This window comes from Serpula lacrymans (genome assembly GCF_000218685.1).
Source record: "Serpula lacrymans var. lacrymans S7.9 unplaced genomic scaffold SERLAscaffold_2, whole genome shotgun sequence".
NCBI classification, from domain to species: domain Eukaryota; kingdom Fungi; phylum Basidiomycota; class Agaricomycetes; order Boletales; family Serpulaceae; genus Serpula; species Serpula lacrymans.
In genome coordinates, this window is record NW_006763291.1 from 634,529 (window position 1) to 648,471 (window position 13,943).

General features: G+C 49.0%; 6 protein-coding genes across 6 annotated transcripts; 5 read left to right on the forward strand and 1 right to left on the reverse strand.

The window, feature by feature from the left end:
• Positions 1 to 100: 100 nt before the first annotated feature.
• On the forward strand, positions 101 to 1,486 carry SERLADRAFT_346076 (uncharacterized protein; the record flags this gene model as incomplete). Its single annotated transcript, XM_007313277.1, has 4 exons — positions 101 to 414; positions 473 to 608; positions 671 to 753; positions 814 to 1,486. Coding segments are annotated over 4 exons (1,206 nt in total), but the record flags the coding sequence as incomplete, so codon positions are not given.
• A 630-nt stretch (positions 1,487 to 2,116) lies between these two features.
• On the reverse strand, positions 2,117 to 2,326 carry SERLADRAFT_377477 (uncharacterized protein; the record flags this gene model as incomplete). Its single annotated transcript, XM_007313278.1, has 1 exon — positions 2,117 to 2,326. A coding segment is annotated over one exon (210 nt), but the record flags the coding sequence as incomplete, so codon positions are not given.
• A 1,078-nt stretch (positions 2,327 to 3,404) lies between these two features.
• On the forward strand, positions 3,405 to 4,917 carry SERLADRAFT_412735 (uncharacterized protein; the record flags this gene model as incomplete). The annotated part of the gene is made up of 8 exons (XM_007313279.1): positions 3,405 to 3,521; positions 3,587 to 3,622; positions 3,676 to 3,905; positions 3,962 to 4,036; positions 4,091 to 4,172; positions 4,229 to 4,385; positions 4,444 to 4,533; positions 4,592 to 4,917. The coding sequence occupies 7 exons, from the start codon at positions 3,610 to 3,612 to the stop codon at positions 4,791 to 4,793; spliced, it is 849 nt and encodes a 282-aa protein (XP_007313341.1).
• Positions 4,918 to 7,540: 2,623 nt separating this feature from the next.
• Positions 7,541 to 9,384, forward strand: SERLADRAFT_359315 (putative N-acyltransferase; the record flags this gene model as incomplete). The annotated part of the gene is made up of 4 exons (XM_007313280.1): positions 7,541 to 8,727; positions 8,789 to 8,888; positions 8,946 to 9,082; positions 9,136 to 9,384. The coding sequence occupies 4 exons, from the start codon at positions 7,777 to 7,779 to the stop codon at positions 9,211 to 9,213; spliced, it is 1,266 nt and encodes a 421-aa protein (XP_007313342.1).
• A 357-nt stretch (positions 9,385 to 9,741) lies between these two features.
• SERLADRAFT_377486 (uncharacterized protein) lies at positions 9,742 to 10,261 on the forward strand (the record flags this gene model as incomplete). Its single annotated transcript, XM_007313281.1, has 2 exons — positions 9,742 to 10,215; positions 10,236 to 10,261. A coding segment is annotated over one exon (254 nt), but the record flags the coding sequence as incomplete, so codon positions are not given.
• Positions 10,262 to 10,388: 127 nt separating this feature from the next.
• SERLADRAFT_353880 (uncharacterized protein) lies at positions 10,389 to 13,617 on the forward strand (the record flags this gene model as incomplete). The annotated part of the gene is made up of 9 exons (XM_007313282.1): positions 10,389 to 10,723; positions 10,785 to 11,267; positions 11,318 to 11,966; positions 12,025 to 12,278; positions 12,345 to 12,440; positions 12,519 to 12,866; positions 12,925 to 12,997; positions 13,055 to 13,110; positions 13,173 to 13,617. 9 exons carry the CDS (start codon positions 10,416 to 10,418, stop codon positions 13,549 to 13,551), a joined length of 2,646 nt encoding a protein of 881 aa, XP_007313344.1.
• Positions 13,618 to 13,943: the final 326 nt, after the last annotated feature.

A 13,943-nucleotide genomic window follows, 5' to 3' on the forward strand; every position in this document is an offset into this window, starting at 1 on the left:
ATCCCTCCATCCTTTCAAGCTCCGCTCCATTTCTCAACACCGAGCGAGTGCACCTTCGTCCACAACGCCGACGACAACGACCACGACACAGACAACGACGATGGCTGCAGTTATTCAGCGTCCCTTGCGAGGCTCTCGCGTCTCTTCTTTCTACCCTGTAAAGTCTCTACCTGCTCTTTCCTCACTCGACAGCGCGTTCCAGCTGCAGGAATATATTTCACTCCTTATTCGTCTCGACATGCATGACGTGGATACTATAGTTTCACTTCCCGGAAAAGCTAACGCCAAGGAAAAGGAAGGCGAAAAGTCACCTGAACCTCAGGAATCCGACTCTCCAAAAACAGAAGAAAAGGAAGTAGAGCGCAAGAGCGAAATTCAGGTAGACCGTGCTTGCTGGATTTACGAACAATTACGGTACGTGGCTGTTTTGCAGAACTGCCCAGCCCTTTGTTAAACATAATACGGAATAAAGCCGTCTGGCTCAGGATCTCTCCTACCCACTCATTACAACCCTTCAACAAGAATGTACCCGCACGTCCTGTCCCGAAATGAAGGCGGGAGAGTGGCTATACTTGTGTGTGGCACACGGTAATGACGGGGCCATGGAGGTCTGTGCCTATCGATTTCATCCCCACAAGGCCTCACCTCACGTATACATCTGATCTTCCAGCAATGCTGTGCGATAGATTATATTCTCCACACACTAGACAGTGCAACTGCACTTCTAAACTCGCCGAGAGCCTTTCCATCACGGTACGAACCTTGTGTTTTTTTTACGTCTTCTTTGTACTCGTGCTCATCTTATGGCCATAGGTTATCGATACAGCAGTCTTCCTACCGGCACTTCTCTTCGCTCGCGCGGCGCCTCGGCAGAATTTTTGCTCATGCATACTTCCACCACCGCGAAGCATTTGAGCAGGCGGAAGCCGAGTCCTCGTTATATGCGCGCTTTCTCAAGCTCACGATCGAATTTGACCTCGTTCCAAATGAATTTTTGGTGATACCTCAACGCGCTGTACAGCACAATGGCGAGGCACGTGATGATGGAGTAGAACCTCCTCGCCTTTTAGCTGCTGCTATAAGCCCACCACAAGATACGGGTCCTGACAGCCATATGGCTACAGGAGCTAGTCAGATATCGGAAGTGTCATCGAATCAGCAGAGAAATTCCCCTGGAGCCGTCAATTTGGGCAACGTGGTCGGAACAGACAGCCCACGTAAAATGGGACGTAGCCGTACAGATACGATGGTCCTCAGTGAAGGTTTCAGTGCCGCAGAGGAACTTGCCGCGTATCATTCCATGAATGATACCAGCGATTCGGAGTCGAATTCGACACAGACCAATAGTATTCTCCTCAATAGTGAAACAGCATCTGTACCAGACCTTGCGTCACAGGACGCCACAACACAGCCTACGTCTACCCCACACGCGGTACTCGAAGAGAGTCCGGAAATAATTGACGTCCCAGCCCCCGAGGCATCGGATGATAGTGGCACGCTCTCTGAGTTAACAGATAGAGCATCTGATTTGCCGTCTTTCGAAGATGTCCCTTTGATTGCCCTTGCGGAACCCACGAAGACGGTCGACATAGAAGAGCCTCTGATTGAACCCGAACCTGCACCCGCACCCGAACCATCCGAACACGTAACAGAGGCTGTACCCCCATATACTTCCTTACCAGAACTCCCCGAAATATCCGTTCCCGAAATCCCTGCTATTCAAGAATCTGTTGCCGCACAAAATCCTGAAATTAGTGAAGTGATCGAAGGCACTACTACGGAAACGTTGTCTGCCGATAATACTGAAACTGACGAAGTCGAACAAGAAAATGAAACAAACATACCTACAACTTCTGCGGGGCCGCCACCAGAACAAGAACAAGAACCGGAACCACAACCAGAACCCGAACCAGAAGTAAAGGAGGAACCCCCTGTCTCGATAGAGGAACCAACGCTGGAGGAATTGCCGCAGCCGGAAGTGACGGAACAACCCGTAATCATAGACATCAGTGACAAGAGCGAGGTTCCCGTTGAGGTGGTGGATGCGAGTAATGATACTCCACCTGACGAGATCACACCATTTACCCCTGCTGAGAGCGAAGTGTCACCAGTAGATTCACAGGAGGTGTCCATCAAAGAAGAGCCAGCGGTTGTTGTTGTTGCCGAAGAGCATTACGATCCCCCACACCCGGAAGAAGTCATCCTTCCTGAAAGTGAGGGCGACATTGCGGACGAGAAAGTTGAGTCCAGTGGTCCGGAAGTAATCACGTCGGAAGAGCAGCCGTTGGAGGCAGAGGAAGATAAGGAAAAGGATGAACCCACCATGCTCTCCCCGGAGGTGGTTCCGACTTCTTAGTCGTGCTCGGTCACGGTGATCTGCGCTAGTGATTAGTTGAGCTTTCTAAGTTGGTATCCTTTTCGGTGTAGTGCCTGTTCAGTCTAATCATTTATATCGTTGAAACTCATTAATTCTGTCTCGCGTGACATGAATAGGTCGTCGTGGGTCATAATGCATCGTTTGTGGTAGGTTTTTAACGGCCAAAGTCAACCCTTATCTTTAGATGGGTTATAGACTTTTGCCTCGTGGCTGTCGAGGAACCTAGAATAATTGCTACTCCGGCGCTAGCATTCGGCGAAGCACCACTTACCACTATTATCCGAGCATAGATAGAACGCGGAGTCGAAACTCAATTTTGTCAGATGGATTAGTGGCAGTACACGGTCCGAGAGATAAGCCTGTAAAAGTCCATGCAGATGTTCAACACTCAACAATTAGCGGCCAACATTCTAGATCATGCGTTTTCTTGCAACGCGCATGGACTTTCTGTCAAGTTCTCGCCGTTTCAAATACAGTGAGAAGTTCTTGCAAGATTTTCAAAACCCATCAGGTCATGACGCTATGCCGCACTAATGTTCTTCTGGAGCACTAGAAGCATCTCTTGGTAAAATACGCATGGTCCTATGTCATTTCGTCACGGTCCCAGCGTGCAGACCGTCAATTTTTGACAAGTTGTGAGACGATGGAATTACCAGCATCAGGCGTTCAAACTGGAACAACGATCGTACCACGAGGAAGGGCTACTGGCGTGGAAAGTGCGAGGGTGTTATGATATACCTATAATGCAAAGTCCAGCGTGCTGGTGGGGTGCTTGAAGCTTGATGGCCAAAACTATCGCACGCGCCTGCGCATCTGTCTCAGGTTTTTGCAAACTGAAGTACGATCACAGCTCTGAGCTTACGTCAATATATGCTAAACTTGTCGACGACGGTGAACTCTAATAGATGCCACAGGCACGAAATTACCGCGCTTCCAAGCTTCAAATTAACTCGATGTGACCGTGTTAGATATCGGAGCGCGCTGGCACAAGTATACGGCGCAACTGCCGTTTACAGCAAGCCTGTTGATGCCCATGGAGTCTGAATGGGCGCCAAATAGGCGCTTTCGAGGTGTGGTCGACGAACCCATTGCACGCCGTTGGGCATGCAGTTTACTCGAGGCTAAAGCCATTGAAAGTGGGCAAGTGAGTTTGAGCCTGTTCCTTCCAAGCTCCAGCAACAGGTTGATCAGAGCTGCACCTTCTCCTAGTAAGCAGGTCATTAGCAGTGACCATGTCTAGTCACAGTTAAGACATTATTCGCCAATCGAAATGTCGTAGAATCTCAAGCTGAATGCAGGTCCTGCGCTCAAGTATCCTGTCGTGCTCATTCACGGTTTCTGCGATCGCCCGAAATATACTGGTGTATGGAAGGCAGCAAAACGTACACTTCGGAGAAGAGGCATAGATGTTCTAGTTCCCACCCTGTCAGCTACCGCAAGCATCAGCCAGCGTACTGAAGAGCTCGTTCGAAAGATCAAGGCTAAATACCCACAAGGTACACGATTGCATCTTATTGGTCACTCAATGGCACGTACTCTGCAGCATTTTTCACCCGAGAGACAGTTGGAATGAACTCAGCATAGGGTGGCTTGAATGCTCGTGATATTGCGTCAACGACAAAAGAGCATGGTTTAAGAATTTTATCTGTAACTACCATAGTCAGTACACCTCGCCAAATCAGAACTTGAGACCTACTAATGTTATACTGGTAGGGCACTCCTCATAGGGGATATCGACCTCTCGACAAAATCATTTCTGGCCGAACTGGAAGGGTTTTCAAAAAATTGACACCATGCATGCCTCTTTTATTCCCTTACATATCTTGTAGTGCTGACGTTTCGAAATAACAGTCTTTCGAAAGACGATAGGCAGAATGGGGAAGTCTGACTTGGGGGCTATGGTAAACCTAACGCACGAATACGTTGTCAACGCATTCAATCCTTCTACACCCGATAATCCAAATGTGAAATATTTCAGTTGGGCTGGCCAAGTGACTCTCCCATCCGCGTAAGTTTATACCGCTATGACCCGTCTGCTCAAATATATGCTCAGTTCGGATTGGAAGGCTACAACGTCATGGGCCTGGTGATATGCTTGTAACGGTCGAAAGTGCAACTTGGGGTACGCACTTGGGAACATTAGAAGGAATCGACCAGTTCGTACCTCCCTTTGCCCTTTGTGTCTATTTTCTCAGAGTTGACAGCCATAACAAGCTGGACCCTAACTCGGCCAGAAGTCATTATGTACACCGTGGCGTACCTGATAGAAGTGGAGAATGGGAGAGAAATCACCGTGCAAGCCATCAGTAACGATCGCCTTACTGTGATGCGCCGGCGGATAGAGAGTGGTGCGAGGATGAGTAGGATGGTGTTGGGTGTTCCATTTCGTATTCTAGAGCGGATGGTGACACGGTGATATGACTCGGAGAGTAATCTATGCACAACCAGGTTAGACTATCAGCAGTTTCTCAGCTAACTTATATTCTACCGCACATATATCAACGTCTAAATGTTATTCATAGACTGATGCAGGCCATGCCTAACGTATGCGACTGGAAAGGAAGTGGCATAGACAGGGGCCTAAATTGTGCAGAAGCATAATGGCGATCGCATCTGCGTAGACATCATTAGCATTCTATCTCCAGCGTCAATCAGATATATTTATCAACGCTTGTTTCGACGCAAATGCTTTTCAAGGCTAGTGTTGTTCTGCACTAGTATAGAGTAGGACGGTGATTTGTGGTGAAAAAGCAGCATTTAAGTTGATGTGGGTCAGTGCTCAAAAACTTTACATCCATAAGTTATTAGTTGTTCGCGAATACGGATGAATAAATGAATTTGCAAGCCTTAGAATGTGTCACGGTCGATGCTAGTGAGCACAAATATTTTACAATAGTGCAAGATCACGATATTTCAGAGGGATCTTCATATACGGTACATATATAATCATTTTTTGTAAAGCTCCAGGAACTGAGCCGAAAGCAGCTTAAATAATTTCTCGTCGTTCGTCTCGACTATCAACTATCGTTGGCCCCTGATATCGTACTTGCAGAACATCTCCAAGAAAAAGGCGGTCGTCGCCATAAGATGAAGAACAATATATAACCAACACTATGATTCGCCACCTATCGACTGTCTCGCCTTCTTCTCCTTTTTCAACCGTTTTCTCTCTCGGCGTGCCTCTTCATCCTCCTCCTCCTCCTCTCCCCCGGCTGCCTCGGCCTCTTTCGCAGCTTTTTTCTCCTTCTTACGTCTCTTACGCTCTTCCCGTTCAGCGTCATCTTCGTCTCCCTTGGTTTCTGCCATTGATATATCCGCCATGGAAATATCTGCTGCCTCTGACAGGCGCTTCCGCTTTTTCTCCTTTTCCGCTTTCTTTGCCGGGCTAGGTTCCCGGGCCGCAGGTACTTCCGTGGGGGGAGGAGCGGTCACAGCAGGTGCAGCCGCAGACGTGCCAGGGGTAGGTTGCTAGCACACAATCAGCACGTCCATCATACTTACAGCACATCTCTTGTCAAACGTACCTCTCGATTGTAGTCAACGTAATCACGGGACCATTCGGCAGGAGTGACTCCTTCGATCTTTTCGCCATGTTTACCTAGCTTTCCGTCTTTGACCATTTTCTTCTTTTGAACGGCCATAGGCCCGAGTCCCCATCGTCGAGGATAGGTGTCGCGTTCCATGATGCAGCGCTTGACTTTAGCAACGACACCGTGGTCGCAGGTTGCGAGTTCGACGGTGGTCATTTGAGAGATAGCAAGAGCGATGGCTTCTCCTGTTTAAGAAACGTAAGAAACGACGGACGGGGAAGGGATACTCGACGGACGAACCTTTGGTAGTCATGAGCACGACCTCTTCGTTAAGTGCGATATCCGCCTCATAACGGAGCAAGCCAGGTATCATGAGCTTGGCACCATAGCAAACAGCGTTGACGGCGCTGTCTTTGACGACGATGCGCTTGTACCCAACAAGTAAACTCTCCAAAGGCCTGATGGTACGACGCAAGTACGATTCTGAGAAAAGTGAGGCAAAAAGTCAGAAATGATCATTTAAAATGTTTAGAGAGAAAGAGAGAAGGCTTACCATCACGAGTATTATCGTACATCCACTGAGCATCCAAAACATCGTGCATCGTGACGATGTCGTCATTTTCCGACATTGCACCGCTACGTACTCTCCGTAACTCCTGCATATGTCCTCCGACGCCCAAAATCAACCCCAAGTGTACACACAGCGTCCGAATATACGTCCCGGCCTCACATGACACCCAGAACACGCCCAGATTGCGCTTTTCGTCGAATTCGAGAAGTTTTGATTCATAGATGGTACGTATACGCAGTTGACGCTTTACGGCTGAGATCAGAGGTGGGCGTTGGAATAAGGCACCGCTCAGGGTCTGTAGTGCTCGGGGCAAGGCCGTTGGATCTGGTAGGCCCGAGTGCAATCGTAGTACACAGACGTACTCCTTACCTGAGGGAAGGGATAAGGGATGAAATGGGAGTGAGAGCTCTAATGCATACCTGCACCCTGTTGGGACTTGACGAGACGGGTAGCACGATCAATGCAAACGATCAAGCATCCAGTTACTTTTGGGTCGAGAGTGCCGCTGTGACCAGTCTTTTCTACTCGCAGTATCCGCCTAAGCCATGCGACGACTTCATGCGATGATGGATTAGAAGGTTTGTCCAAGTTGATAACACCAGACCTGTATAAGATGGGTCAATAGTGGGCTGTACTTTATTAACAGCAAGGACCTACTTGATATAAGAGGTGATGTCGCGTTTTAAAGGGCTACTGCCGGAAGGAATTGGGGTAAAATGGCTTGAGCGAACGAGCAGTTTGTCGTAGTGTTTGAGAAGTAAAGGCCATTGGGAAGTATCCAGTTTTGGTTGGGCTGCTTCAGATTTTATGGAGTACTCGCCATTGAGCTGTGCTGAGGCGACCTGCTCATGAGAGAGCGTTGCAGAGGCCACCATTGTGTTTTTTTTTCTGCTCTCGATAGCAGGGACGACCTTGGACGATGATTCCGCTTTCAGAAAATAGTATTACCACGATCTGTCTACCGCCACCATCATTTTTGGGCGTGAGAACACCATCCGGAATACTCCATCGGTCAAGACAAGGTTGAATCCTTACTGGTCCTGACTGCACAGGTCACGGTGCGGGTCTGGCCATCCCGTGCAGTTGGAACTAAGGTCATCGATCTGTTATATTGCTAACCTGGTCATTCAGCTTGTTCCAATTTCATCAGTCTTTTCAACCGTCCAATCTCAACTCTTGCATTTCATTATCTTATCAGATAATAGCGGAGGCCGCACACACAGAGACCCACTTATACAGTCAAGACAGACAGCCCCTCAACAGCAGGCACCCATTCCCTTTTTCTCTGTCATACAGCCATGAACAAAGCAAATCGTCGCCTGCGAGCTGTCCACCGCACCATCGAGCGCGACCCACTCCCCGCTTCCTTGACACAAGCTCTGATCTTGCCCGATGATGCACGGCTCACCCTTTCGCTGCCATCAAATCCAGAAGATGGCACGCACGTCGTCATAAACGACGTCCCACTATGTGCCTACAAATCTCTTGCGCGGACGGTCGCCTTGGTAATTTCTGCCGTCGGGACACCGTTTGAGAACTCCGCACACCATATTCCAAAGTATCCCGTCCTCGAGCTGCTCCCGGCTGATCAACCGAAGGATATCTCGATTGCCGACTTTTGGGCAGTTATCTACAGTCTCTTCAATCGTTATCATATGCAGGAAACAATTCCTATCCTCATCACTGACGATTTGACGAACCGTGCCCAGCTCGAGTCATATGTCATCGGCTCGGGCATTGGGCGTAGACAACACGCGCAGCCTGTAGGGCCAGAGCTTTTTCTGTCCAGAACGGCTTTCTGGCAAGGCGGTGGCACTAATGGGTACCACATGCGTGGATGGCTTCCTCCAAAGTCCAGCACGACCATCTATTCGTATGCAGTGTTTCCCACCGTCCAGTCATTCACGCGAAATTCACTCGTGATCGCCGCACATCCACTTCGGCCACCCAAACCACAGGAGGGAGAAGTGTTATATAGGCGATTCTGTCCAATGGTGGGCCAAATGCTAGAGTTTACTCACTTCAATTTGGAGGAGAAGGAGAACGGTAATGATTATGTGGGTGCCCACCTGGACGCTTTTCATAGGTGGCATAATGACGAGCGAGTCAACCGCGGATGGGGCGAGAAAGGATCAATGGAGAAGCATCGTAAATATGTACGAGAAGTGATGAACGACCCATCTGTCTTGCCGGTGATGATGAGCTGGGATGGTGAGCTGATGGGATACTTGGAGATCGTATGGATAAAGGTGGGTTGTGTGGTATCTTGCTTGATACGTCAAAATATTGACAGTTACTACACACTTGAAGGAGAACCATGTGTCACAGTACATACCTGGGGGAACCAAGGACTGGGACAGGGGTATCCATGTGTTAGTCGGAGAAGACAAGTTCCGTGGCTACGAGAGGGGTGCGTCTGCCCGTCACTCTCTTGACTTTTCTCTAATGCTCCAAGGTCTGCGTTCAGCGCAATCCTGGTATCGTTCGCTGCATCAATACTGCTTTCTTGCGGATCCAAGGACGGAAACGGTAGTCGCCGAGCCCAAGTCTAGTAATACGGGAATGGTCGAAGTATCAATGGGTACGTCGATGCACGTGCAAACGGTGAGATACCATACCACAGTATCGTAAAGTACTTCTTCTAATGAGATATTCAGCTCTTCGATTTTCCGTACAAACGTTCCGCGCTAATGTGGAATCCTCGCGAACGGTTCTTCAAATTGGACATGTTATAAGCGCGAATGTGGTAGAATGAGAAGGGAAGGCATCATGTTATAGATACGACACTTGAAGGATTGACTCTGGATTTCCAATCTCTACTGTGTAATATTAGGCTTATCACCGTTGCTACTGCCTGTGTAACTGTATAACAGACTAAGGGTGTTATGATGCTAAACAAGGGGAAAGGAATAAAATGTACGCACAAGCTTTGAATTAGAATATGGCGCGGGCCTTCAGAAGAAGGTTGGGTTATTTATTAGCCCATCTGGAGTGCTGACCGACAGAAAGGTAAAGGTAACTGTGGCACTGTTGTTCTGAATCGGATAGCATTATGTGCAAATTAACAAGGATGCTATGATGGTGCAGCATATAGAATCAGCACAAAACAGACACTGGCCATGAGAGTGATTTGAGCAGTCGAGTTATCAGATTACAGTGAGTGTGCATGACAGGAATCGGAGTCAAAAACGGAGCCGCACTCGGCAGAGTTGACTCAGCCACCGCAAATGCCCTTCATGTGTGCTCCCTCTACTTATAACCAGACCAAGCACACTTAAGATCCCACATTCCTTTCTCTCTTTCTTCTGTATTTCTACCTTAGACAGACCCACATTGTATGGAGGCAGCGACGACAACTGCAAATACGTCCTCGCAAAACACAGTGACACCTACCGGACAGCAAAACCCTCATCCCCGTCGCAACACCAGAAATCGCTACGCAAATCGAGCTAGAAATCAAACTAATCAGCCTGGTGACTCTGCAGGTCAACCTCAGGACTCCTCCACGTCTGACAATAATAGACCACCGAGGAAAACAGGAGAGTCTCAAAGACCTAGGCGGCCTCCTAGGAGCCATGACCTACCATCTAGACCCGTAATCGCACCTCACGCATCCAGCTCAAACCAGCAGGACGTCTCTAGAGAACAATCCATCGAATCTGGGGCCCCTAGACACACACAAAACCGAGGAAAGCTACCTACATCTAACAATGCAGGCGAAACGACTTCACCCGCAACTGGAGAAACGCAATCCTACCCACCTACGAGACCACGTACAGGTAGACGTGGTGCCAAGTTTGGTGCGGGCCTGACAGAGCCTTCTGAAAAGACAACCGATTCACCATCATCGTCGATTACAAAGAAAAACCATCCCAAAAGGAAGCCCAGCCCCCCCTCGGCGAGGCCGGATGACCTCACGTCTAACCTAATACACGCCATGCGTACACCACCTTATCCGGACTGTGCAATCTGCTTCAGCGGTATACATCCTGCCCAGCCAACGTGGTCGTGCTCTCCGTCTCTTATTTTACCTCAGGGCACAGATAGTCCCCAACAGAATACACCAGACAATGGAACCGCGCAGTGCTGTTGGACGACATTCCATTTGAAGTGTATACGCTCATGGGCTGCCAAGAGTGTGAAAGATCTAGAGGATGCCTGGCGTGCGCGGGGGGAGACGCGCAAGGGGGAATGGAGATGTCCCGGCTGTCAGTTCAAGAGAGAAGCGGTGCCAACTGTGTACAAGTGAGTCATATATACCCTCATGAGAAACATTATTCTTAATATCGTTCATCTACCCATCTAGATGTTTTTGTGGATTCACACCTGATCCCAAACCTCCTCGGCTAGCCACTCCACACTCCTGCGCAAACTCATGTTCACGCGCTCGCCTTTGTGGACATCCATGTGCCCTTCAATGCCATCCGGGCCCATGTCCGCCGTGCACTGCGATCATCCACCAGCCATGTTACTGTGGAAAGCAAGTTCAATCATTCCGGTGTTCACGCACCGTAGCAAGCAAGCTGGGCCCAGATTCACGCCGCGATGAAGATAGATGTTGTGGTAACGTCTGTGGCAAGAAGCTTGGCTGTGGAAATCATACGTGCGCTGAGCTTTGTCATGAGGGGGACTGCGCCCCATGTAAGATTACCGATATGGCGAAGTGTTATTGTGGCAAAGTAGAACAGGAAATGGGATGTGGAGAGGGACAGGAGCAAGAGTGTTTTGTGGACGGTGAGCAAGGGCAATCTTGGAAAGGCAGGTTTGAATGCACGAAGGATTGCGAAAGGTGGGTGCTCTAGTGCAATATTCTCTAAGTAACTAAATTGATCCGTGCAGGTTTTTTGATTGCGGTGTGCATAAGTGTTCAAAGACATGCCATCCACCTTCATCCAGTCCCCCTCCTTGTCCCCAATCTCCTTCTCTGGTGACTCATTGCCCGTGCGGGAAACATGCCCTTTCCAAATCATCCGCAAACTTCTTTCCTGCTTCCAGCAAGTTATCTCGATGTTCGTGTTCAGATCCAATCCCTACGTGCACGTCGAGCTGCACGAAGGCCCTCTCAGGTTGCAACCACGTCTGCGCTTCTCCATGCCATACCGGACCCTGTCCCCCTTGCACGATGAGGATAGTGAGACCGTGTAGATGCGGGTCTACAACGAAGGATGTAATATGCTCCGATTTACGGGCTCACGTCGGCGGTGATAACGAGATATTGTGCGATAGAGCCTGTGTGGCTTTACGATCATGCGGACGACATCAGTGTAACAGGATATGCTGTCCGTTGGCTCCTCTTGCGATTACTGGTAAAGGCAAAGCAAAGAAAAGAGCTGGTAGAGAGGCGGACGTGTTAGACGCAATGGATGAGGGAGGCTTGCACGAGTGTGATCTCGTATGTGGGAAGATGCTAGGGTGCGGGAATCATCCGTGTGAGCATCGTGACCATAAAGGTCCGTGTCCACCTTGTTTCATGAGTTCGTTCGAAGAGGTAAGCATAAGCATCGCAATATCCAGTTCTCGTATATTAACGCTTATCACTTGTTCAGGCGGTATGTCATTGTGGCCGTACTGTAGTCGAACCTCCTATTCCATGTGGTACGCGTATCGATTGCAGATATCCGTGTTCGCGCCCGCCTCCCGCGTGTGGTCATCCGCATACCCTGCATTCCTGCCACGAGGATCCTTCACCGTGTCCGCCATGCCCATTTTTAACCAAGAAGCAGTGTGCTTGTGGTAAGAAGACGGTAGACAACGTTAAATGCTCCCAGAAGCGCGTGTCTTGCGGACAGACATGTGGGAAGTAAGTGTTATATCATGCATAATAGTGTTTTGGATGGATCACTTATGGAATTTTTGTACAATACAGACTCCTAGGATGTGGATTCCATCACTGCGACAAACTTTGTCACGGGGACGATTGCGGCCCATGCAATATTGCCTGTGGCAAGCCTCGTAAATTATGGTGGGTTACATTTGGCTTAATGGTATGATGGCAATTAAGAGGTATGCTAACGATGAAACTTGCACTATACATATACAGTCTTCCAGTACATCATCCGTGCACCCTGACTTGTCATGCACCAGCTTCCTGCTCTGAGATGGACCCCTGCTTAGCCCTCATTACTTTAACCTGCCCTTGCGGACGCATACGCTCATCCGTAGCGTGTGGACGTAGCACGTCCAGCCCTGCAGGACGGGAGGCCCGCGACCAGTTGAAATGTTCGAATGAATGTCATATCGCGAAGCGGAACGCAAGATTGGCGGAGGCGTTGGGCATCGACCCTGAGAAGAAGGAACGAAAGCAAGAAGTGGTGTACACTGATAACCTTGTCGCTTTCGCAAGGACAAATTTCAAGTTTCTGACCTTGGTAGAGAACACTTTTTCCACGTATGTCTTTTTTGGGATTAGGGTCGACGCCGGCGCTTATTACCTTTTCCTTCCCCAGTTTCATCATGTCAGAGAAGAAAACTCAAGTGTTACCGCACATGCCTCCCGAGCGGCGGAGTTTTGTCCATAATGTGAGCATTCGAATTGTTTTATCTTCAAGTCATGCCTATCTAAACTGTGTCGTAAAGCTTGCAATGCTGTATCGCATGGATACACAAATGGTGGATCAAGAGCCAAATCGCAGGTAAGCATGCGATTTACTGTTTTTGCTGTATCTAGATATTTTACTCACTTACCATTCTATAGCGTACAGCTCATCAGGCGCATTGACACTCGCATCCCTACGCCCCTTCTCTCCGAGTCACTGACGTCTACCCTAGGCAAACTGGCTAATTTGCGTGGTGGTTCACCAGTCGTTCGTACTCCGACGCCACATACCACTTCCGGCTCAAGTTCTCGTACGCCGCATGCCCCGGTTGGAAGGTGGACTTCTGTGATTTCTGGTGCAGGCCCCAGTGTCAATACCAATACAGCTGCGTCTTCATCATCTGGGAGTGTTGGTTCCGCCTGGCGGAAGCCGCCTCCTGCTACTCATGTCGCTGCTGCGCCACAGTCTTCTCAAGCTGTGGTTTCTTTACCGGTGGAGAATGTGGATGTTCCAGAAAGCTGGGAAGATGATGTGTAGTCTGGTTGTTGCTGTATTAAATTAATTGGCAATTTGAATTATTGGTAGATGTCGAATGACGCCGTATAAAGTATGGGGCAGTTTCTACCAGGTTAATGGTGCAAGTCTGTATGGTAACATGATCAAGTGTCCATGTTTTTCTCGTGCAACCCCAGACGAATGTACTTGCGTTCTAACCCGCATCGACGATTTCGATCATTACAGGAGCGTGGTCTGGCTTTTTCAGCGCATTCCAAATGATTCAAGGAGCAAAACGCGAGGGTCGTACCACCCCTGTTTTGAGTTTTTATTTCCACTCTCAAGTTGCTGCGTTCGGAGTAAAATTCTACAGTCCATTGTTTCAACTGCAACTTTGTCGCAAGCCATCAATAACATTCATGCAACGGTGAAAC